Source organism: Opisthorchis viverrini (assembly GCF_000715545.1).
Source record: "Opisthorchis viverrini unplaced genomic scaffold opera_v5_113, whole genome shotgun sequence".
In the NCBI taxonomy this organism is placed as follows: Eukaryota; Metazoa; Platyhelminthes; class Trematoda; order Opisthorchiida; family Opisthorchiidae; genus Opisthorchis; species Opisthorchis viverrini.
The window spans coordinates 374,147-393,082 of record NW_008751767.1 but is presented as its reverse complement, the minus strand read 5'-3'; the positions used below and the strand labels follow the sequence as shown (position 1 = coordinate 393,082).

At 45.6% G+C, this 18,936-nt stretch overlaps 1 protein-coding gene across 1 annotated transcript in view; it reads right to left on the bottom strand.

The window, feature by feature from the left end:
- Nucleotides 1-3,729: 3,729 nt before the first annotated feature.
- The window catches only part of T265_05716 (hypothetical protein), a gene marked incomplete at both ends in the record, with an annotated part of 46,593 nt that continues 31,386 nt past the window's right edge, over nt 3,730-18,936 (bottom strand). Inside the window, 3 exons of the mRNA XM_009170789.1 lie at nt 3,730-4,523; nt 6,901-7,145; nt 13,768-13,842. Coding sequence (XP_009169053.1) covers nt 3,912-4,523; nt 6,901-7,145; nt 13,768-13,842 — 932 coding nt within the window. The remainder of the gene's footprint in view (nt 4,524-6,900; nt 7,146-13,767; nt 13,843-18,936) is intronic.

Below are 18,936 nucleotides of genomic sequence, written 5' to 3'. Positions count from 1 at the left end.
GCCTCTTACAACCTCGGATAACCGCGTTTCGGGGATCTCTATGAAAAGACCGTGTAAAAAATCAGGAACAATGTGGTTTCTCAACTTTGCCTTAGCAGCTCCTGTGGGTTTGAGAAAGGCAATTCGAAACTATCCAGTCAGTAGCTGGCAGTAAAAAATTACAGCGATCACTGGATGGCAGAAATGCTGGAAGAAACCTACCATTGTCTCCACCAGTTTTGAGTGTTGGTGATGCCAGTGATACATTGGCTTGACATGTCATGGTTGCGTTACCTTGTATATAAGAGGCGGGTTGCGACAATCCTCCAGAAAGGAGCATCAGACTTGAAGCAGGGATAGAAGAGAAAGAGCAGGAAGGCAGTGGTTACTGTCACATGGGGTCCATCAGGTTTGCACTCAGCCGGTCGTTTTATTCGGGGATCAAAATCCCGGTAGGCGACGCCCAAAAAATTATTTTTCTATGTTCTTCGTAGCTAACAGCAAGATAACAGATAGCTGCATAATGAGGATCGGACACAAATTGAAAGCTTGATAATCCTTGGTCGTTTGGGTGCCCTACTATGTGTCCATTTGTTCCTGTTTTCCCGTGAGCCTGCCAAGGTAGTCTCCCCCCGGACTTTTGTATGCTTTTATGTGAGTTGGTGCACGTCACCTTAATAAATACATATTTACAACTGTGCGCCGTCTCCTATGCCCACTCCGGCTCCTATTACAATGATGCCAGTATTTTAGCACCGCCGACCGGAATCACGAGATTGATCTTGGTTAGTTGTGTTGGATTGCACACCGAGATGCCACTGTTCCACCTGGCTTCGCCTGGTGCGCAAACGCTGACACTCTGCTCTGTCAAGAGGCGACAGACGTGCATGATTCTTTTTGACCCGACGATATATTATACAACGAAACATTTTACGAGATGTTTTACGATGAGATAATCTACAAAAGTCCGCTTATTTGATGTCAAATAATACAACATAATTCCAGACCTATTTTTCCCTTTAATGTTTAAGATCGTCAAGCCTATGTGTAACTTTAAGCTCTACATTTGGAGATGAGCCGTCTTGAGCTAAAAGCGAGCAGTAAAGCTTTATTAAATAGGGATGAGGTCCGTTATATGGTACGTAGTTTATTGGAGGAGATACCATCTGGTGGATGAATTGGGTTGGGTTCTTAAAGCATCGACTTCATTAGAAGGAATCAACTTCATGAAGATAGAGCGGAGTCTTGATCAAGGATTTGTAGTTGGCATTCAGAAAATTGGGGCGAGTTGGCATGGCGAAAGATGGAAGAAAATATATCATCTCCGCGCATCAGAGGGAGTATTACTAGTTATCACTTCTGCGTATCTTTACCCCAACGCAGCCTGGGCGATCGGTGGATAACGTTGAGGCTAGGAGTAGCTAACACGTTCTGATCAGGGATTTTACGGCAGGGATACCCCATGTGTAAACATAAGGGCGATCTACATGATGCAAAAGTTAACCTGGGGGCAATTTTTTAGTCCATTTTATCCTGAGGTAAGTCAAGATGTAAATAGCTTAGGGTGAGGAGAAACTGTTGTTCTGAATCGTACGGCTCAGAGACCCTACAGCACACGCAAGTGCAGGTCTCACAAACATTCTAGCTATCTTTTCCTCTCTTTTTGTCTTTTCAGTTGTATGGTGCTCAGGCAGGCAGCAGGATAATGAGATAATAGTGATATAATAGCGTCTAGTCCCAACTGGTTGGCGGTATACCGTCGGGCATGATCATAATGTTGCAATCAAAATGAAAGCATGACTAGCGGGATTTGTGGTTACCATTGAATGCGAGCAAAACGGACAGTGCCATAAAACAGGTGATTACCTGGTGTAAACGTAGTCAACTCTAAATGGGCACGGGCACGGGTGCGCACTTCTTATTTTCCATTCGGGAAATTGGCAGGCTGAAGCAAGTTCAGATCGTTCGTATTTGAAAGCGGCGGGCAAAAACAAAACGATGGAGGGCAAAACAAGTGTTATTCTGCCCGAAATGTGACGAGAAAAGTGAAAATTGCAGAAAATGCGGAGCCAGAAAGGCAATACTTGCAAAGCTGCAGAGTTGGCGTAATCCGGTCGGTCCAAAGCTGCGGCCTCGTGAAGAGCTCAGTATTCGCACAATGGAATTGAATTTTCGAAGGCTATTTACCTGTCCCGATAGACTAAAATAAGTAGGCAATTGAGTCCAGAATACGAATCCAAACTTTTGAGCTCCATTTAGGCGCCCGGCATCCCAGGGACGCTTGGAGATTTTCCCACCAAAATGTTTGTCAGACGTACGACTGCTTCAGTGGTCATTGAAATTTGCTAATCTCCAAAAATATGAACGTAGGTTAGAACGGATTTTTGGTTCCAGCATACACACAACAAATGCAAGATTTGGGCGTAAAGAGTTTTATCCTATTCGCACAGGTTTTACAGCCAGGAGCATTATGCGGCCAAGGAGCCCCCATCGTGGCCTTTGATTGTTGGGCTTGTGGTTAGGGTCACATAAACCGTAAGTGGGGATGATGAACTCGATTAGCAATGCGGATAAATGGCATCAGGAATCTCAGAACCATGATGTACAGTGAAAATGTGGAGACTCACTGGTGTCGGTTTTGTAATGGAGTCGGATATAAAAGTTCCCCGGAAGAGTGACTTGGATTGGACCTAGGATCAGAGAGCAAATGGGGGCAAGAACGGAGCATGCTTATTGCAAATGCGGGGGAGGCATGCTAGACAAGAAGGCGAGTTAGGTGCACGGGGTGATAATGGGATAACAGAGTTAGAGCTAGTCGCGGAGTAATTATGGGAGAGGATCAAGAGAAGTCCTTGTTTCTGACTGTTGTGGGTCGAGTTCCTCGTAAGACACCCTCGTTTTTCCGGACTGCAGTTATTAGTTTCTGGGCCTCTTGGTCACGGCCTTGACAAAACATGTTTGTAGTGCTTCTCAGTCCCAGCCGAAAATTGCATTTGATCTGAGCGTGCCGACCGGAGTGTTTCCTTAGTTTAGACTACTCTGCTTTGTGGCTGGTATGTGATCCCGCAGATGAAGCGGCTAGCGAAAGGCCAGTGGACAAGCGCGAAATAATTGACTGAGCACGCGAGAATTTATCCTCATTCACGTTATACGAGGAAACTTCACTATGTTCTGAGAAAGTAGCAAACTGCCCGCAAAAAGGAACTAAACACCTCCTGGTGTCATTTTATTGGCCTCGGCGACGCAGAGTGGTGGCTATCTACTTGCCACAGTCCCCTCAGGTCCATTGGCCAAACCTCACGCACGGGGTACGAGATCTTCAGGAGCACACCAGGGATTGGTGGTAGAAATGGGTTGTGTCGGTGAAACTGGAAGCAAATTTTGAGAAATGCTGCTACATCATATGAACTTAGCGGCAGCAAGAATCATGTCGACTAAGGATGAATCTCTTCCAAGACTATGCAGCGCTCGTGTGCGAAATGTTCCATAACCCAGAAAAAAACTGTAAACGCTGGCAGAACAATGTGCAAGAGGAAAAGCACATCAGTTTAAGCCTAACGCAAGTGATAATAATTGATCCATTCTTTCGCGGACACCGTTTGTTAAGCGCTTCATTCACCGCTATCAGGCTCTCCGGAAACTCATCATTTGACCTCATTGCAGCATGTCAAATGAACAAGTTGAACGACGAAGTAACGTCGAGAAACCTTTATTTAGCTTTATTTGACTTTCCCGTTTCTTAGCCTTTCCGAAAAATTTAATAAACAGTACAACTAACTAGCCTTTTGAACGGACGATCAATTTATTTGAAATAAAGTATGTTGAACAGCAGCGATCGATAAATGGTGATGATGACTAGTGCTACATAGTTTAAAGGTATGAAAGAAATGGGGTTGAAGTTATCTGGTAAACGTTTCATGCCAAAAACGTGGTCATTTTAACCAAGGCACAAGGTTTTGCGGCGAAAACAAGTCCTTCTCCGACTCGAGTAATGGATACATTGTTTCATCGTCCTGAAGTGAGTCTGTCCGTTTTCGAACCTTATTGTGGGGTATTCTTTCGGCTGTAGGTCGACTGTTTTTAACTGGTCCAGCACTCCACTGCCCACTTGTTGACGATCTGGGGCCAGAAAATGTTGGCGGGGTAATAAAGGGTTTGTGATAAACTTGGCTCCGGCGTACCAAAGATCGGCGCCGGTTGCTCTGAGGATTCCTTTTAAACTGCCCCTGTGCTGTTAACATGGATTCACTGTTCCGATTTTTTCTCACTCGTGATGTCCTTTCTTCCCTTCTATGCAACCTCGGGCCCTTTTTGGACCCTGAGTTTATGAGCAAATCATCTTCCTCAAGATCCAGATCTCGCTGTGGACTAACATTCGCAATATCTTGAGCTGAGTCCAAGGTATCCGAACTCTCATCGACTGGTTTTTTAGGTGCAACATTTGGAATTGTTAGCCTGCAAAGATTTGGCTGGGATCGACGGATCGCTCGAATAGCGCGCCTGACACCTTGACTTTTTCTCCCAATGCGCGAGAGATGTTCAATCTAAGAATGAGAACAGTCCAAAACAACGTCAGTGAGATAAAGGAAGTTTAACAGTTTGAATACCAACCAAGAGGTGCATTTTGAAAATACTGTTTGGTATTTTATGGAAAACCGCGAAGAGGGTTCATCAGTGCAGTACATCATGGAGGCACCGTTTGTGGAAGCGAAACCAATCCAAACCTATTAACGAAACTGTCAAACTTGGCTGAGAAAGAACACCAATTTTCCAAAGAAAGTGAAGAGTCATAAGTTACTCCTCGTGGATGAAATTTGATTTGAACATTGAGCAGCTAGCACAGTGAGCCACAATTTTGCTTGCTCTTCACAAGCAACCTGGTATTCAATTAGACACTAACTCGATTTGCAAATGAGTGCACATGTCAGGTCAGTATCTGAGAGGTTTAGGCCGCGTTTGCTAGTTTGAGACACCTATGGCATCAAATTGGAATATGCTTGAACCTCAAGGGACGCGTTTCTCAGACTACTGTGTGGGCTGTTTGTTGTATGACTGTGGGCTATGGCCTGTTCGGGCACCGGAACTGACACGTATTCAGAGGTTCAATGATCTTTATCCCATGAGCATAGCTCTTGTAGGTTGGCGCCGGCGGATCCATAAAACGGCAAAAAAGCGAGTTCCCGGTTATGCCACGGGTGCTACCATTGCACAATATGTCCAGTTACAGAAGCTGCGTTGGTTAGGCCATGTGTTGCGTCTGCCAAGTTATCGTTTGCCCGGTTCAGCGAGACGGAAGCAGAGAAGTGGCCAATTACTGATCTGGCATAGGTGCGTGAAAGAGGTTTCGAGGAGTTTGGATGCTGCCGATGCTTCTGGCCTTCCAGGATTGGGCCCGCGTGATACCCACTGCGCCTGGTTCGGACGCTGCAAGATAAAGCTGCCGATCAATGTCAATGGTGTTCTCGCCAGTTTTTATCCATGAGGTGTATGCACACCTGAATGATTGTGGTGAAGTAGCATTAGGCCCCTTCCCTGCCCACCTCTATTCTTTTCTTTACAATGAGGCTTCCAAATAAAACCTGGTTATACGACAGCAAAACTTCAGTGCTGAACATGGATGTCATGCCGTTGGCGATGCTGCTGCTGATGATGATGATGATGATGTTGACAATGATAGCAATAATGATGCACAGGCGTCTAACTAGCTAACATCACTGGCACTTATGAATACTTTTCTCCTCTTAACCAGAGAGTTCGGTCACCGTTAACCGAGCGTTTTGTACACTGGGCATTTGTTAACTTAACCCATATCGGACCTATTTGCATGCGCTTGGACCGGGATTGAAGAGGTAGGACACATGAACCGTCATAACAAGTGGCAGACGAAAACAACTTCACAAATATTAAGCACTGACAATTCTGACCAAAGCGTGACAGAAACGCACGAACAACCAAACTGGTTGCTTTATTGAATCTAGAGTCTACTCCTGAACCACCACAACTCACGCCGATGGGACATCTATTACTTGTTCACAATTCTCGAGGGAGGGAGGGAAATTTTTCCCGCCGCCATCCGTTCCCTTGTTAGGATACCGACTAGAATTACAACGCGGGCGCCCACTGGCTCCAATTTAGTTCACCCCTCCTTTATATAGCTTTGTCCAAGTCTGCCCATGGTCACATGACAGAAGTTAAAATAGCCAGAAATTTATAAATACTTTCGTTGCACACACGTCGTCACAGTGCGTACTGAATCGCATGTGAACTGAAAGCGCATTTGGCTAGCTACTTAACAAAGAACCAGCGGGCCAGGTTTTCCCGATAAGTCAAACGATTGTTGTGCTTAATTCTGACGTAACCAAGACAGGCTGAATGCTCTGGCCTATTAGTGGTGCCCTAGCACAGGAGGTAGCTCGTTCATGATATCCTTCAACTTAGGCTGTACAAAGGCCACATTGTATTCGAGATATCGAAGTATATCTTCATAAAGGAAACTACTCACAAGTTTGCTTAAAACTCTTCGTCATATGATCACCGATATCCCTAGTGCAAGACGTTTTACTCCACACGTGAAGATTTTGCAGCTAAGAGCATGGTGCAGCTAATGGGCCCCTAAGTTGGCTTGTGGACAAAACCCTATATGAACACGCGCGTTTTCTGAGTTGTGCGTAGGTTGACCAATCGGAATGTTAGAGCTTGTGCACGAATAGCACGTTTTGTTTGACCGATCGGTAGAACACTTTGTAATTAGCGGTATGCGGATTGTAGTCGGTTTTGTTTCGATATGCCCTGTGTGCCTCAGACACGGTTGTTGTACGTTACCCACTCGGATTGACTTTTTGCCTCTGTTTACCCCTTCTACAAAGAAACAAGGATCGAAAAATTCAGGATAACTCTACCCGGTTCAAACAAAGCACTTACCTGCAGTGTCCGACGGTCTTTCAGTAGCTTGCCCATGATAAGCCACCCAGCGGTACGAGTTGTTTCCCCGCTCGAAGGTACCTCCAGCAAATTGCACTCACAGGCCACTTCGAACAACAAGCGGGACAAAGACGAGAGGCTGGTATTCAGCTTCAAAACTTTCGGATTTCGTCCCAGCTTGAGGGTATAAAGTGACCCAGTGGAGGAATTTGTACGTGTCACCGAAGTTATTCTGGCCTTGAGAGCTGAAATCCAAGTGCACCGTAAATTCGCGAGATATTGGAGGTACGTTTAAGCTGCTTCATAGTCCCATACTGTGCTATCGCCAAACTGTGTACAGTTGTGCTAAGAAAAAGGTGAGAACGTTCGTGAGTCTGTGGGGCTGTGACCGAAAATCTACCGCGAAGCTACAGATACTTTATGGAATCTGTGACTCGTGTTGCATGACAAGTCATCTACCAAATTTGAAATTTGAAAATCAGATTCAACTGACTTTTACGTAACCTCAGTGAAATCTCCACCATCCCAAAGGCGATAAAATCGTTCTTCTGCATGTGCACACCTAATGCCACACCTACCTGTCTGACAACGTGTGAGGCTGAGCATACATAGCTCTCAAACTAGCCGCAGCCGAACCAACGGGTGGTCGATTTAATTCTAACATTCTTACGGCTATAAAAGAAACACTGCCCTTTCCATACCCTATAGGATACTCCACAAAACACGGTGTTTTATCGGAAATCGATAACATGGTAAAAAACCCGAGCCACGCATATTCAATAATCATTTTAGACGGATATGAGTGAATTCCGCCGGCCTACCTCGGAGATGGGTCACTGTATATTTTGCCTAATGCAGCTGCGGTCTAGCTGTAAAAGAACACCAAAAGTTCGACATAACACCGAATCAAGGTAGCTCAGAGGACAAACCGCTGACTAAAAGATCCGTGGTTCAACCTGAAAGTTGCAGAAAGCCCAGAGAAAGGGTGGGCCACACGAAATGCCGGGTGTTCAGCTGTATAGCTTTTGGTGTACACCACAGAACGATATCAAATATGTAAATGAAATTATCTGGAGGTAAGAAACTAGTCAACCTCCAAAAGATTAGCATAGATAGCATTGGGTCCCTTGTCCAGCTGTAACAATTTTTCGGTGCCTAGCTGCCATGCCACCAGAAGGAAGCACATCGGATGAGATACTGCTAGGTTGATCAAGCCTGGACAACAAAAGTCGAGAGGCAGAGGCCGGGTTCGAACCACGGACCCTTAGGTCAGTAAATTCGCGCTCTGACCACTTGGTCCATTTCGCCCCCCACTTGGTTCCTTCCGTTTACACTGTTCTAAATCCCATCTTCTGACATCAGCAGGAGCAGCAGCCTAGGTCGAAGTCGCCTCAGTTCTGTCAAGGTTGGTGACTCAGCAAACACACGTAAAACAGCGAACGAGACTGAAAACGGCGTTCTGAGGCACAGAAATTCTGGCCATAGGTTACAGCAGATTCGCTAAATAGCTAAAGGTAAACGCTGCTCTAATGGCTTGCTGATGTCATCGCCTCTGGATTTTAAATTCAGTAGGACTGCTGCATTTAAGATTAAAAAACTGCTCACATTCTTCGGCTAAAGCATGTTCTGTTTCTTCACAAAGTCTGGTGTGTATCCATCCATCTGAGGGAAATATCTCCCCCAAGTTTTCAAGTTTGAGGTCTACAGTATCGCTGTATCACATAAAGTGAAAAAATAGATCCCTCTATGTCGCATTGGTCAAAAGGTGTTTCGGGTGAACTACCAAAGGATGGAAACAAGAAGTGTGCAAACACATCAAATCATGGGTACTTCCCTGGCGATTCGCGTGTTTATGACATTTAAGTGGCCTTGGCAACCCAGAAATCTAGTTAACTGTTGACTCTCTAGTCTGTAGGACGGGTATGGACAAAATTTCGGAAATTCCAAAAGTATGACTATCAATTTTAATACACGGTGTATGTTGTTCTACTCCAGGGCCTGCTGCTACCCCTGGATCCCCCGTCGGATCACTAGTTTTGACAGTTAGTGACATTTCTCCCTGATAGTGAAGCTGTAGTAACGGTAGTCCCAAGCTACACGTCAAAACAACCACCAAAGGTGCACAAGGTCTATTAACGCTAAAAACGAAGTCAAGAACAGTTGTACGGCGCTTCGTTTCGTAAGCGTAAGCGGTTATAACTTTCTGAAATTTCTGACGCGTTGTGGATGCGCCATTGGCAACCGACATTTGGCCAACACTGGGTCACGATTGGCTGTTGGGTCCAGATTGTTGACCACTCAGATCTCGTTTTGATGCCGGACCGGCAAGCGTCCCGAATTCTGGGCCAACCTCGAGCGGGCCAGGCTTCTCGGCCGTAGCAGCGCCTAAAGACATGCGGTATAGTGGGATCCGCGTGGAGTCCTGCCTAACGGAAGCCAATCTAGGCCAAGAAGCACTGTACATTTTCTTTGTCCTTATTGGGAAGAATCCGTAACTCACGAGACTCTGGAGTCTCGGATCCGCGGCATCCCGGCCAGAACATCTCACCGTTCGGCCACATGCGGCTGTTCGACAGTGCGAATAGCTCGCGCTTAGAGAGTATATAGCGCCATTCATTATTCATTTACGGAATCCCCATAACGCAGTCGTATTTTGAAGACTTCTCAAAGGCTTCACTCACCTTGTGAAATCATTCTTCCTTTGAGCCACCTCCATTACTAAACTTCCATCAGTTTGTAAGTAGTCGCGCAGCAAAATAATTTTACCAGATGAGTGAGGTAGTCGATCGAGAGTCTAATCAATACGTGAGCACGTGACATGGCATTTGTGCATGAAAGATCAGTGGTGCTATGTCCTTTCCGAATGTGAGCTAATCAGCCGCTTGCAGCGGAACGGTTAACTATCCAACCATTGGCCGGAAACTCATGGGTTCGAAACTCTCTGAGTATGGTAAGATGCGCACTGCAGATGATTCACAGTAAGGAAGAAACTACTGTGCAGTGCTTCTCGGCTTTTCAGCATAAATCGACCTCAAGGGTAAGCGGAAATGGTAAGTGAAAGTTGACACATCTCCGGATTCTTAGTCTGTGTAGCTGAACTTTCTATGACTCAGCCAATCCTTGAGTTTCAACCGCTTTTGTGGACAACAGTTTTCCTAATACCCTTTTACTACCGTGAAACCGGGTCTGGATAACCGATTGATCGCCTGGTGCGCTTAGCCAAACCAGAAAGCCAGTGAAGGTGCGAATCAGCTGATCTACTGAACACTGACGCGTACGGGCGTGTCATGTGCAGCCGAAAACGGGCTGTTTATAAAGCTCACGTGGAAAGTTCTAGGTGGACCAAAAAGTGATGCTAGAAATAGAACTCACCCGACAAGGGCAAGTGAAGATAAACCAATTAAATCTGTCTCAACGAAAACGGCCATTATATTGGCGGTTGTGTAGTCCTGTTACGTTCGGAGCTGTTTCTCCCTCAAATTAGATTCCGTTTCCATGACCTCGTAATTGACAGCTGCTTGCCACCAGAAGGAAGCACATGGGATGGGATACTGCTAGATTGATTAATCCTGGACAACAAAAGTCGAGAGGCAGAGGCCGGGTTCGAACCACGGACCCTTAGGTCAGTAAATTCGCGCTCTGACCACTTGGTCCATTTCGCCCCCCACTTGGTTCCTTCCGTTTACACTGTTCTAAATCCCATCTTCTGACATCAGCAGGAGCAGCAGCCTAGGTCGAAGTCGCCTCCCAATTCTGTCAAGGTTGGTGACGCAGAAAACACACGTAAAACAGCGAACGAGACTGAAAACGGCGTTCTGAGGCACAGAAATTCTGGCCATAGGTTACAGCAGATTCGCTAAATAGCTAAAGGTAAACGCTGCTCTAATGGCTTGCTGATGTCATCGCCTCTGGATTTTAAATTCAGTAGGACTGCTGCATTTAAGATTAAAAAACTGCTCACATTCTTCGGCTAAAGCATGTTCTGTTTCTTCACAAAGTCTGGTGTGTATCCATCCATCTGAGGGAAATATCTCCCCCAAGTTTTCAAGTTTGAGGTCTACAGTATCGCTGTATCACATAAAGTGAAAAAATAGATCCCTCTATGTCGCATTGGTCAAAAGGTGTTTCGGGTGAACTACCAAAGGATGGAAACAAGAAGTGTGCAAACACATCAAATCATGGGTACTTCCCTGGCGATTCGCGTGTTTATGACATTTAAGTGGCCTTGGCAACCCAGAAATCTAGTTAACTGTTGACTCTCTAGTCTGTAGGACGGGTATGGACAAAATTTCGGAAATTCCAAAAGTATGACTATCAATTTTAATACACGGTGTATGTTGTTCTACTCCAGGGCCTGCTGCTACCCCTGGATCCCCCGTCGGATCACTAGTTTTGACAGTCAGTGACATTTCTCCCTGATAGTGAAGCTGTAGTAACGGTAGTTTCCCCAGCTTAGTGCTCGGTCTGACTCCCAAGCTAGTATTCACGTCAAAACAACCACCAAAGGTGCACAAGGTCTATTAACGCTAAAAACGAAGTCAAGAACAGTTGTACGGCGCTTCGTATATATAGCGTAAGCGGTTATAACTTTCTGAAATTTCTGACGCGTTGTGGATGCGCCATTGGCAACCGACATTTGGCCAATACTGGGTCACGATTGGCTGTTGGGTCCAGATTGTTGACCACTCAGATCTCGTTTTGATGCCGGACCGGCAAGCGTCCCGAATTCTGGGCCAACCTCGAGCGGGCCAGGCTTCTCGGCCGTAGCAGCGCCTAAAGACATGCGGTATAGTGGGATCCGCGTGGAGTCCTGCCTAACGGAAGCCAATCTAGGCCAAGAAGCACTGTACATTTTCTTTGTCCTTATTGGGAAGAATCCGTAACTCACGAGACTCTGGAGTCTCGGATCCGCGGCATCCCGGCCAGAACATCTCACCGTTCGGCCACATGCGGCTGTTCGACAGTGTGAATAGCTCGCGCTTAGAGAGTATATAGCGCCATTCATTATTCATTTACGGAATCCCCATAACGCAGTCGTGTTTTGAAGACTTCTCAAAGGCTTCACTCACCTTGTGAAATCATTCTTCCTTTGAGCCACCTCCATTACTAAACTTCCATCAGTTTGTAAGTAGTCGCGCAGCAAAACAATTTTACCAGATGAGTGAGGTAGTCGATCGAGAGTCTAATCAATACGTGAGCACGTGACATGGCATTTGTGCATGAAAGATCAGTGGTGCTATGTCCTTTCCGAATGTGAGCTAATCAGCCGCTTGCAGCGGAACGGTTAACTATCCAACCATTGGCCGGAAACTCATGGGTTCGAAACTCTCTGAGTATGGTAAGATGCGCACTGCAGATGATTCACAGTAAGGAAGAAACTACTGTGCAGTGCTTCTCGGCTTTTCAGCATAAATCGACCTCAAGGGTAAGCGGAAATGGTAAGTGAAAGTTGACACATCTCCGGATTCTTAGTCTGTGTAGCTGAACTTTCCATGACTCAGCCAATCCTTGAGTTTCAACCGCTTTTGTGGACAACAGTTTTCCTAATACCCTTTTACTACCGTGAAACCGGGTCTGGATAACCGCTTGATCGCCTGGTGCGCTTAGCCAAACCAGAAAGCCAGTGAAGGTGCGAATCAGCTGATCTACTGAACACTGACGCGTACGGGCGTGTCATGTGCAGCCGAAAACGGGCTGTTTATAAAGCTCACGTGGAAAGTTCTAGGTGGACCAAAAAGTGATGCTAGAAATAGAACTCACCCGACAAGGGCAAGTGAAGATAAACCAATTAAATCTGTCTCAACGAAAACGGCCATTATATTGGCGGTTGTGTAGTCCTGTTACGTTCGGAGCTGTTTCTCCCTCCAATTAGATTCCGTTTCCATGACCTCGTAATTGACAGCTGCTCTTCGGGGGGTCGATAGGTAACCGGACGGAACTTTCCGTTTGTTCACCATTAGTAGGCTGACTCTATGAGTTAATTCACAGTTGATACTCACAATTCTCGCACTAATTACATGACGCGTGAGCGTTATCCTGGGATGGCATGCCAGCCACCAAGTCCAACAATCGCTGATTTTCATAAAGGAGACTACTCACAAGGTTGCTGAAAACCCTTCGACAGCCTATCAGGTAGGCGCGCTCCCCGAGTTTCCGTCAATCTTACGCTTCAATTCGACCCAAATAGGATTGATTGTAACAAATACACTCATTTGCGAATCAATTTGGTTTTCACGAGAGACTCAAGCTAGTTTCCCGTTTATGATGTTCTTCAACTGAATGTGCTGCACACGGGTGCTTCATATTTCAGTCGGCACAATATTCGACATATCGCAAGGTTGCTAAAAACTCTTTGACAGCCCACGACCATTTTCGTGCTTCTTGGGGCAAAATGAGTGTATTTCGCAAACTTCGTACATTCCAAGTTCAAATAGAACATAAGGTTGACGGAAACTCAGGGACTGTGCCTACCTGATGAGCCCAAAGAAGAGCAAAACCGGTCGTGGGCTGCCGAAGAGTTTTCAGTAACCTTGTGACTAATTTCCTTTATGAAAATATATTGTGATATCTCTAAAATCGTACCAACTGAAACACGGGCCAGCACACTCAGTTGGAGAATTTTATAAACGAGAGATTTGGTTGAGTCTCTCGGGAAAAACCAAATTGATTTTACAAATGAGCGTTTGCCAAAATCGCCGACCTTATTTAAGTCAACGGTCTGAGGCTTTTCCAATAGGTTCCTTCCCTTTGGAGAGCAAAATATCCCTATTGAAAATGGCGGGAGTTGTATCTTGAACAGGATTCTTGTGTGATTGATATGGATCGCATTTGAAATGGCTACACGATTGCACCAAAATGCAGACTTACCAACATCAGCCATACAAAAACTGCTCACAACACTTTCGAACGTTGGTTTTTCCACACAACCTGAGCAGCGAGAACCTGGGTGGAATAAAAACAAAGGAACAAGCAGATGAGCAAAAAATACCGTCTTAACTAATAAGAAATCCACGAATATAATCTGTTGAAAACAAAGTGGCGTTTCGCCTTTCGTACGGAGAGGAGAAGACTGGTCGTTCTAACGCGTCTGTTTTCCCATGTCAAGTAAATTGTGCATGGCGAGTCCCATTTTCCACTATCTAAATGAGGCAGCGCGTCCCTCGGAAGAGACGGTCGGCCCTTGAAAAGCGTGTTTCAACGGCTTTTATTTTTCCATGATAAGTGCGTTTCCAGAAGGGGTGATCCATCAAGGGGGCGGATGGACGACAGATCACCTCTCGAGTCATCAAATTTACATCACATGTACATTGCTCAAAACTCCGGCAGGGAAAACTCTTTTCAGAGAGTCTTAGACTACTCACGACAGTAACTATCATTTTCACGAGAATCTATGCCTGATCAATTCCGCGCGATAATTTCACCACCGTACTGAGGTTCTCGCGCAGGTGACAGTTGCAAAAAGCTCAGTCAGATCAGTTAGTCGTTCGGGGAAACCTTAGTGGGACATCACCTGCAGTTCACTACAAAACGCAAAAAATTTGGCAAACGAAGACCGAAAAGCATGTTACCCCACGGAGGATTAGATCACTCAATGCGTTGAAATGGATCCAATTTACGCACCACTACGTGCAAAGAACCAGAATACTCAGGGGGAACCGAATATCGGATTCACAAACAAAGAAACAAGGAACTCTTTGAAGTCAGATAAACCAAGGTTACAAGTCGGAATTAGGAAGGGTCAAGAACAGAGGAAACGTGGACATCGACGAATCAGGACTCAGGATAACAGAGCAACCAATGAAACCGCCAGACCGAACAGCCAATCGTGATCAAGGGTCAGCCCCGGTTAGCAGCACTTATATCAACACACACGCAACACTAATCAATGCACAACCACCAACCCACCGCTACGCACCATTACGCTCCCCAGTAACGCTCCGATGATGTCACCTCGATTGGTAACGAAACGTCCGCACTCTAATTACCAAGGTCAGCGGACAAAGCAACGGCCATCTATGCTACCTTAGCTACCAACATTTTCTTCTACAGACAAGCATATTGTAGGTTCGGGTCCGGAGCTCGCCGTACGGTTCCCCTTCAAAAAACTTGGTCAGATCAGTACGTTATTAGTTAATGATCAGGTGGTTGTTTATCTGTTCGCCGAGCTTGGCAATCGGCTTGCAAACGTTTCGTCACCATACGGGGAGACATCATCAGTGCGCAGTTGGGTGGGTGCGTCTGTGTGCGTTTATCTAGCATTCGAAGGCTATCTGATATCTTATTATCTGAGTGGCGCCCAATTAATGCACCAAATCAACCGGCAGACGCAGCGACACTAACCGCCACGGTGGAGGAAATAGGGCGGCACAAGCAATCAATCAAACTCGAAAGCGTCAGACCACAACACAATGCGACTCAAGGCCAGAGAGAACAAGAGGGAACACAGAGGAACGCATACCACAACGCAACAAAGATCACAAACGGACCAATGGATCCACCAAATTCGTTACACTTCAAGTAGTCAATCACGTCGGAAGATAACAGATAGCCTTCGAATGCTATATAAGCGCACGCAGGCAAGGAAGAAGTACCCACTCAACTGCGCACTGATGATGTCTCCTCGTATGGTGACGAAACGTTTGCAAGCCAATTGCCAAGCTCGGCGAACAGATCAACAGTTACCTGATCAACAACCAATAAACACACCCGAGCTACCAATATTTCAACACATTACCAGGTCAGTGCGTTGTTTCACCAAGCGCACTTGGGGGAAACCTCAGTTTAGATCAAGGCATTATCTACAGGCCGATGATCCAATTCAGCCTGATTTTGATGAAGAGCAGACGCTTTCGTCAACTTCTTCTCGGGATCGAACCAACAATCCAAGCTGAACGTAGACCTGTAAACAAAACGGTTGCTTCCATAATTTCGTAGTGGTTGATTAGCGATCTATCTGAAAACTGATCGATTGAGAGAGAGAGAGAAACGATCAACTTGCGTCCCAACATTGAGCAGAATATATGAAATTCCCGTCCACCCTCCAGCAGTAATTCTCTTCAGGATTTTCCGTCTCTTTGTACCTTACACAAAATACATGTTTGAGAAACGCAAACATCCACGCAAATATCCACGCAGGTGGATGTAAGAAGCTTTGAGACCCGATACGTCTCAGCGATGCAGAACAGGTGAGCCTAGTGCAACCTCGGTATTGGGGAAATTCGAACAGCCTTAGTGGTACTCAGTCAGGGTACTCACCTGTTAAACATAACGATCAGAAACCAAAGTAGGTTCTTTCCATTTTCTGCTGATTACCCACCCGATATTGTTATGCTAAAGATCACATTACCGACCAAATGTCTACATATCCAGCTAAACCGTGAATGCTTTCACTACACATCTACTTACAGCGCCTGTGTCTTCCTTGGCCCATAATGCGGTTGTACCCCGACTCGAGATCTACTCAGTTCCTGTCTTGAATTGTATACAAATCTAAATATGGCGTGAACTGAGGAAGGTTGGGAGGCACTTGAGTCCTAGTAACTTACTCTGATTTGAACCAATGTACGCAGGACACCAGCACCTGAACTTGTCAAAGTCATATAATGAGGCTACTGATGGCCTTTAAAGGCGCCATCACTAGGCGGGGTCGAGGCGAGTCAACGTGGAATCCAGAAAAGCACCAAGACGTTGACCGAAGTCTGCGACGGGTCCGCCAATAGAATATTCTCCGGAAAGCAACAGACCACACCAAAAGCGTACACCTTTCGTTCGATTTTATGTACTTGGATTGTCATCAAAATCGCCAATTTCTTCACATCAAGGATGTTTCGAATTGCATCTTCATGGCGATCTAGTCCAATTACTAACCACGAATTCAAAGTCATTTTCATACTTGAAGGCGGACCGAGTTCTCATAAAATATGTGCGGTCAGATTCTTGAGATTCGATAGAATTTATTGCATGCCTACAACACCACGTACCCAGCAGAGTCCGAGGAACCATGCAAAAATAGTTTGGGCAAATTAATTAAGTGCGGTGTATAAGGGTGATTATAGAATCTTGCCACTACCAGTGTAACGGTGGATACTACTGATGAAGCACCCCAGTAGTATATGGTTTGCTGATAACTCCGCTTCGCGTCTACTGAAAAGTGGGATTTATTACGGAATTTGTAGAATCGCTTTGTGGCATTCATTTAAGTTTGAGGATATTCAATCAGTATCTAAGAAAGTCCGGGAAGACGCGTTAGAGAAGAAGATGGACACACAGTTCTTATAAACATGATGCATATGAGAGTTTTGCTTCCCTGTCCAAAAGTCTGTACCTGTTCAGTTGGTGTTTTTCCGTAACATCGTAGCCAAGGCCTTCCTTTCACCACTTGTCTTTCACTCAAACCGAATGCTACGGAGTGAGCACAGGGTGCGTGTGAAAAGACGGCCCCATGAATAGGGCCTTACGTAATCAAGGCCATACGAAGGCTATTTGGAGAAAATTTGAGACTAAAAAGTGGGGGCAAGTGGACGATTGAGTTTAGGCGATTTGTCACACAAACGGAAATATCATGGAAGATTTTCCTCGAAGACGATTTGGAGAAGCATCCAGTGTCAACGAGCAGAATGCTCCATATCTTCAATCAGGCACGTACTTCTGGCATTGGCGAATATTTGAACCATAACGGTTACCAAGCCAGCCCACAGCGGGCCCACATGACTGTGGTTTATTTTCAACTACTCAAACCGATTAGAGTAAGAGTGATGTTTTGATGCTTTTTGCGTCCCACTTTTGTTGGCACCATTTCTCTCGACTGGTTCCAAAACATTGACAAAATAAATCTCAGCCGAACCGCATCCAGATTTCAATCTCCATCTTCAGGTGTTCTCACCTTGTGTTTAGCAGAGGCTGGTTCCATCTGAACCACACAGGGGATATTTCTGATAGCTCAGGCGATGCAGTTCACGGTTGGCCTTGCAGCTTTGTCGCAAACGGCACAGCTCAGGCAGTTGGCCTTGCAGCTTTGTCGCAAACGGTATACCTATGCACCAGGATCGCTGGCACTGATGCTGAATAAGAAGTCCGGAAGTTAGTGGTTGTCTTGCCCTCTGAGCACAGGAATGTCATTTCCAAGGCAGCATTATGAGTGTGCATCTGTGAGTCATGCGTAGGAGGCGAGTCGTTGTCTAAGTATCATGCTCAACCCCGGAGGTCCTACCCCTCTTGCATACGTCTTCCCTTCCGCGCGAAAAAACAACAGAGCAGTCACGATTTCAGAAGTAAGGTTCAACCGAAAGAAGCTTCTATGACAAGTTCGTGATACTAAAGCTGTGCTGGACATGGAATTTGTCTTCCGTAACTAACCAAAATGCATCATTCTTTTTGCCAAAAAGGCGTTGACGCAAGTGAATAAAATTGCAAAGCGTTGTTACCAATTATAGTGTCCTAACCAACAGCAACTGCACCGACCACTTTACTCAACTTACTGCTTTATTAATCCTGAATTGCTTTCAATTCGATGATTTTGTAGCAGTTTATCCTATTTCAGTTTGTTCGATTCTGGAACATTTCCGTTAGATCAGCTCCTTTTTGGGTTTTCCCACGGATGCGTCTTTGGTTTCTACCGGTCTTTTGTGTTCCAATTCAAACGAGTCAACAAATCAGAGGGAAAGTAGAAATTTTCTGGATTACGACGGTTGAGCTGTGCAAAATGTCAACCGGGGGAAACAAATTTTCATGTCGTATCTGACGGAAACAGGCACGCTGTCTCGATTAACTTGGACGTGATTAACGCTCAGGATGTTTGACAAATGACCAGCTGACAGGCTACAACTGTGGTGAATGTCTTTCTACACACACACACACACACACACACACATACACACACACACGTCGCACCGAAACAGGGGGTCACCTGTGCAAAAATGTCCATCTGTGAGTTGTGCGTACAAATGTCGATTTGATAATTGGAAGAACATGAAAGTCAACCATGTTTGAACCTCGGGAGACATTCAAGATCCATGTACCGCAAACTAAGCAGGAATG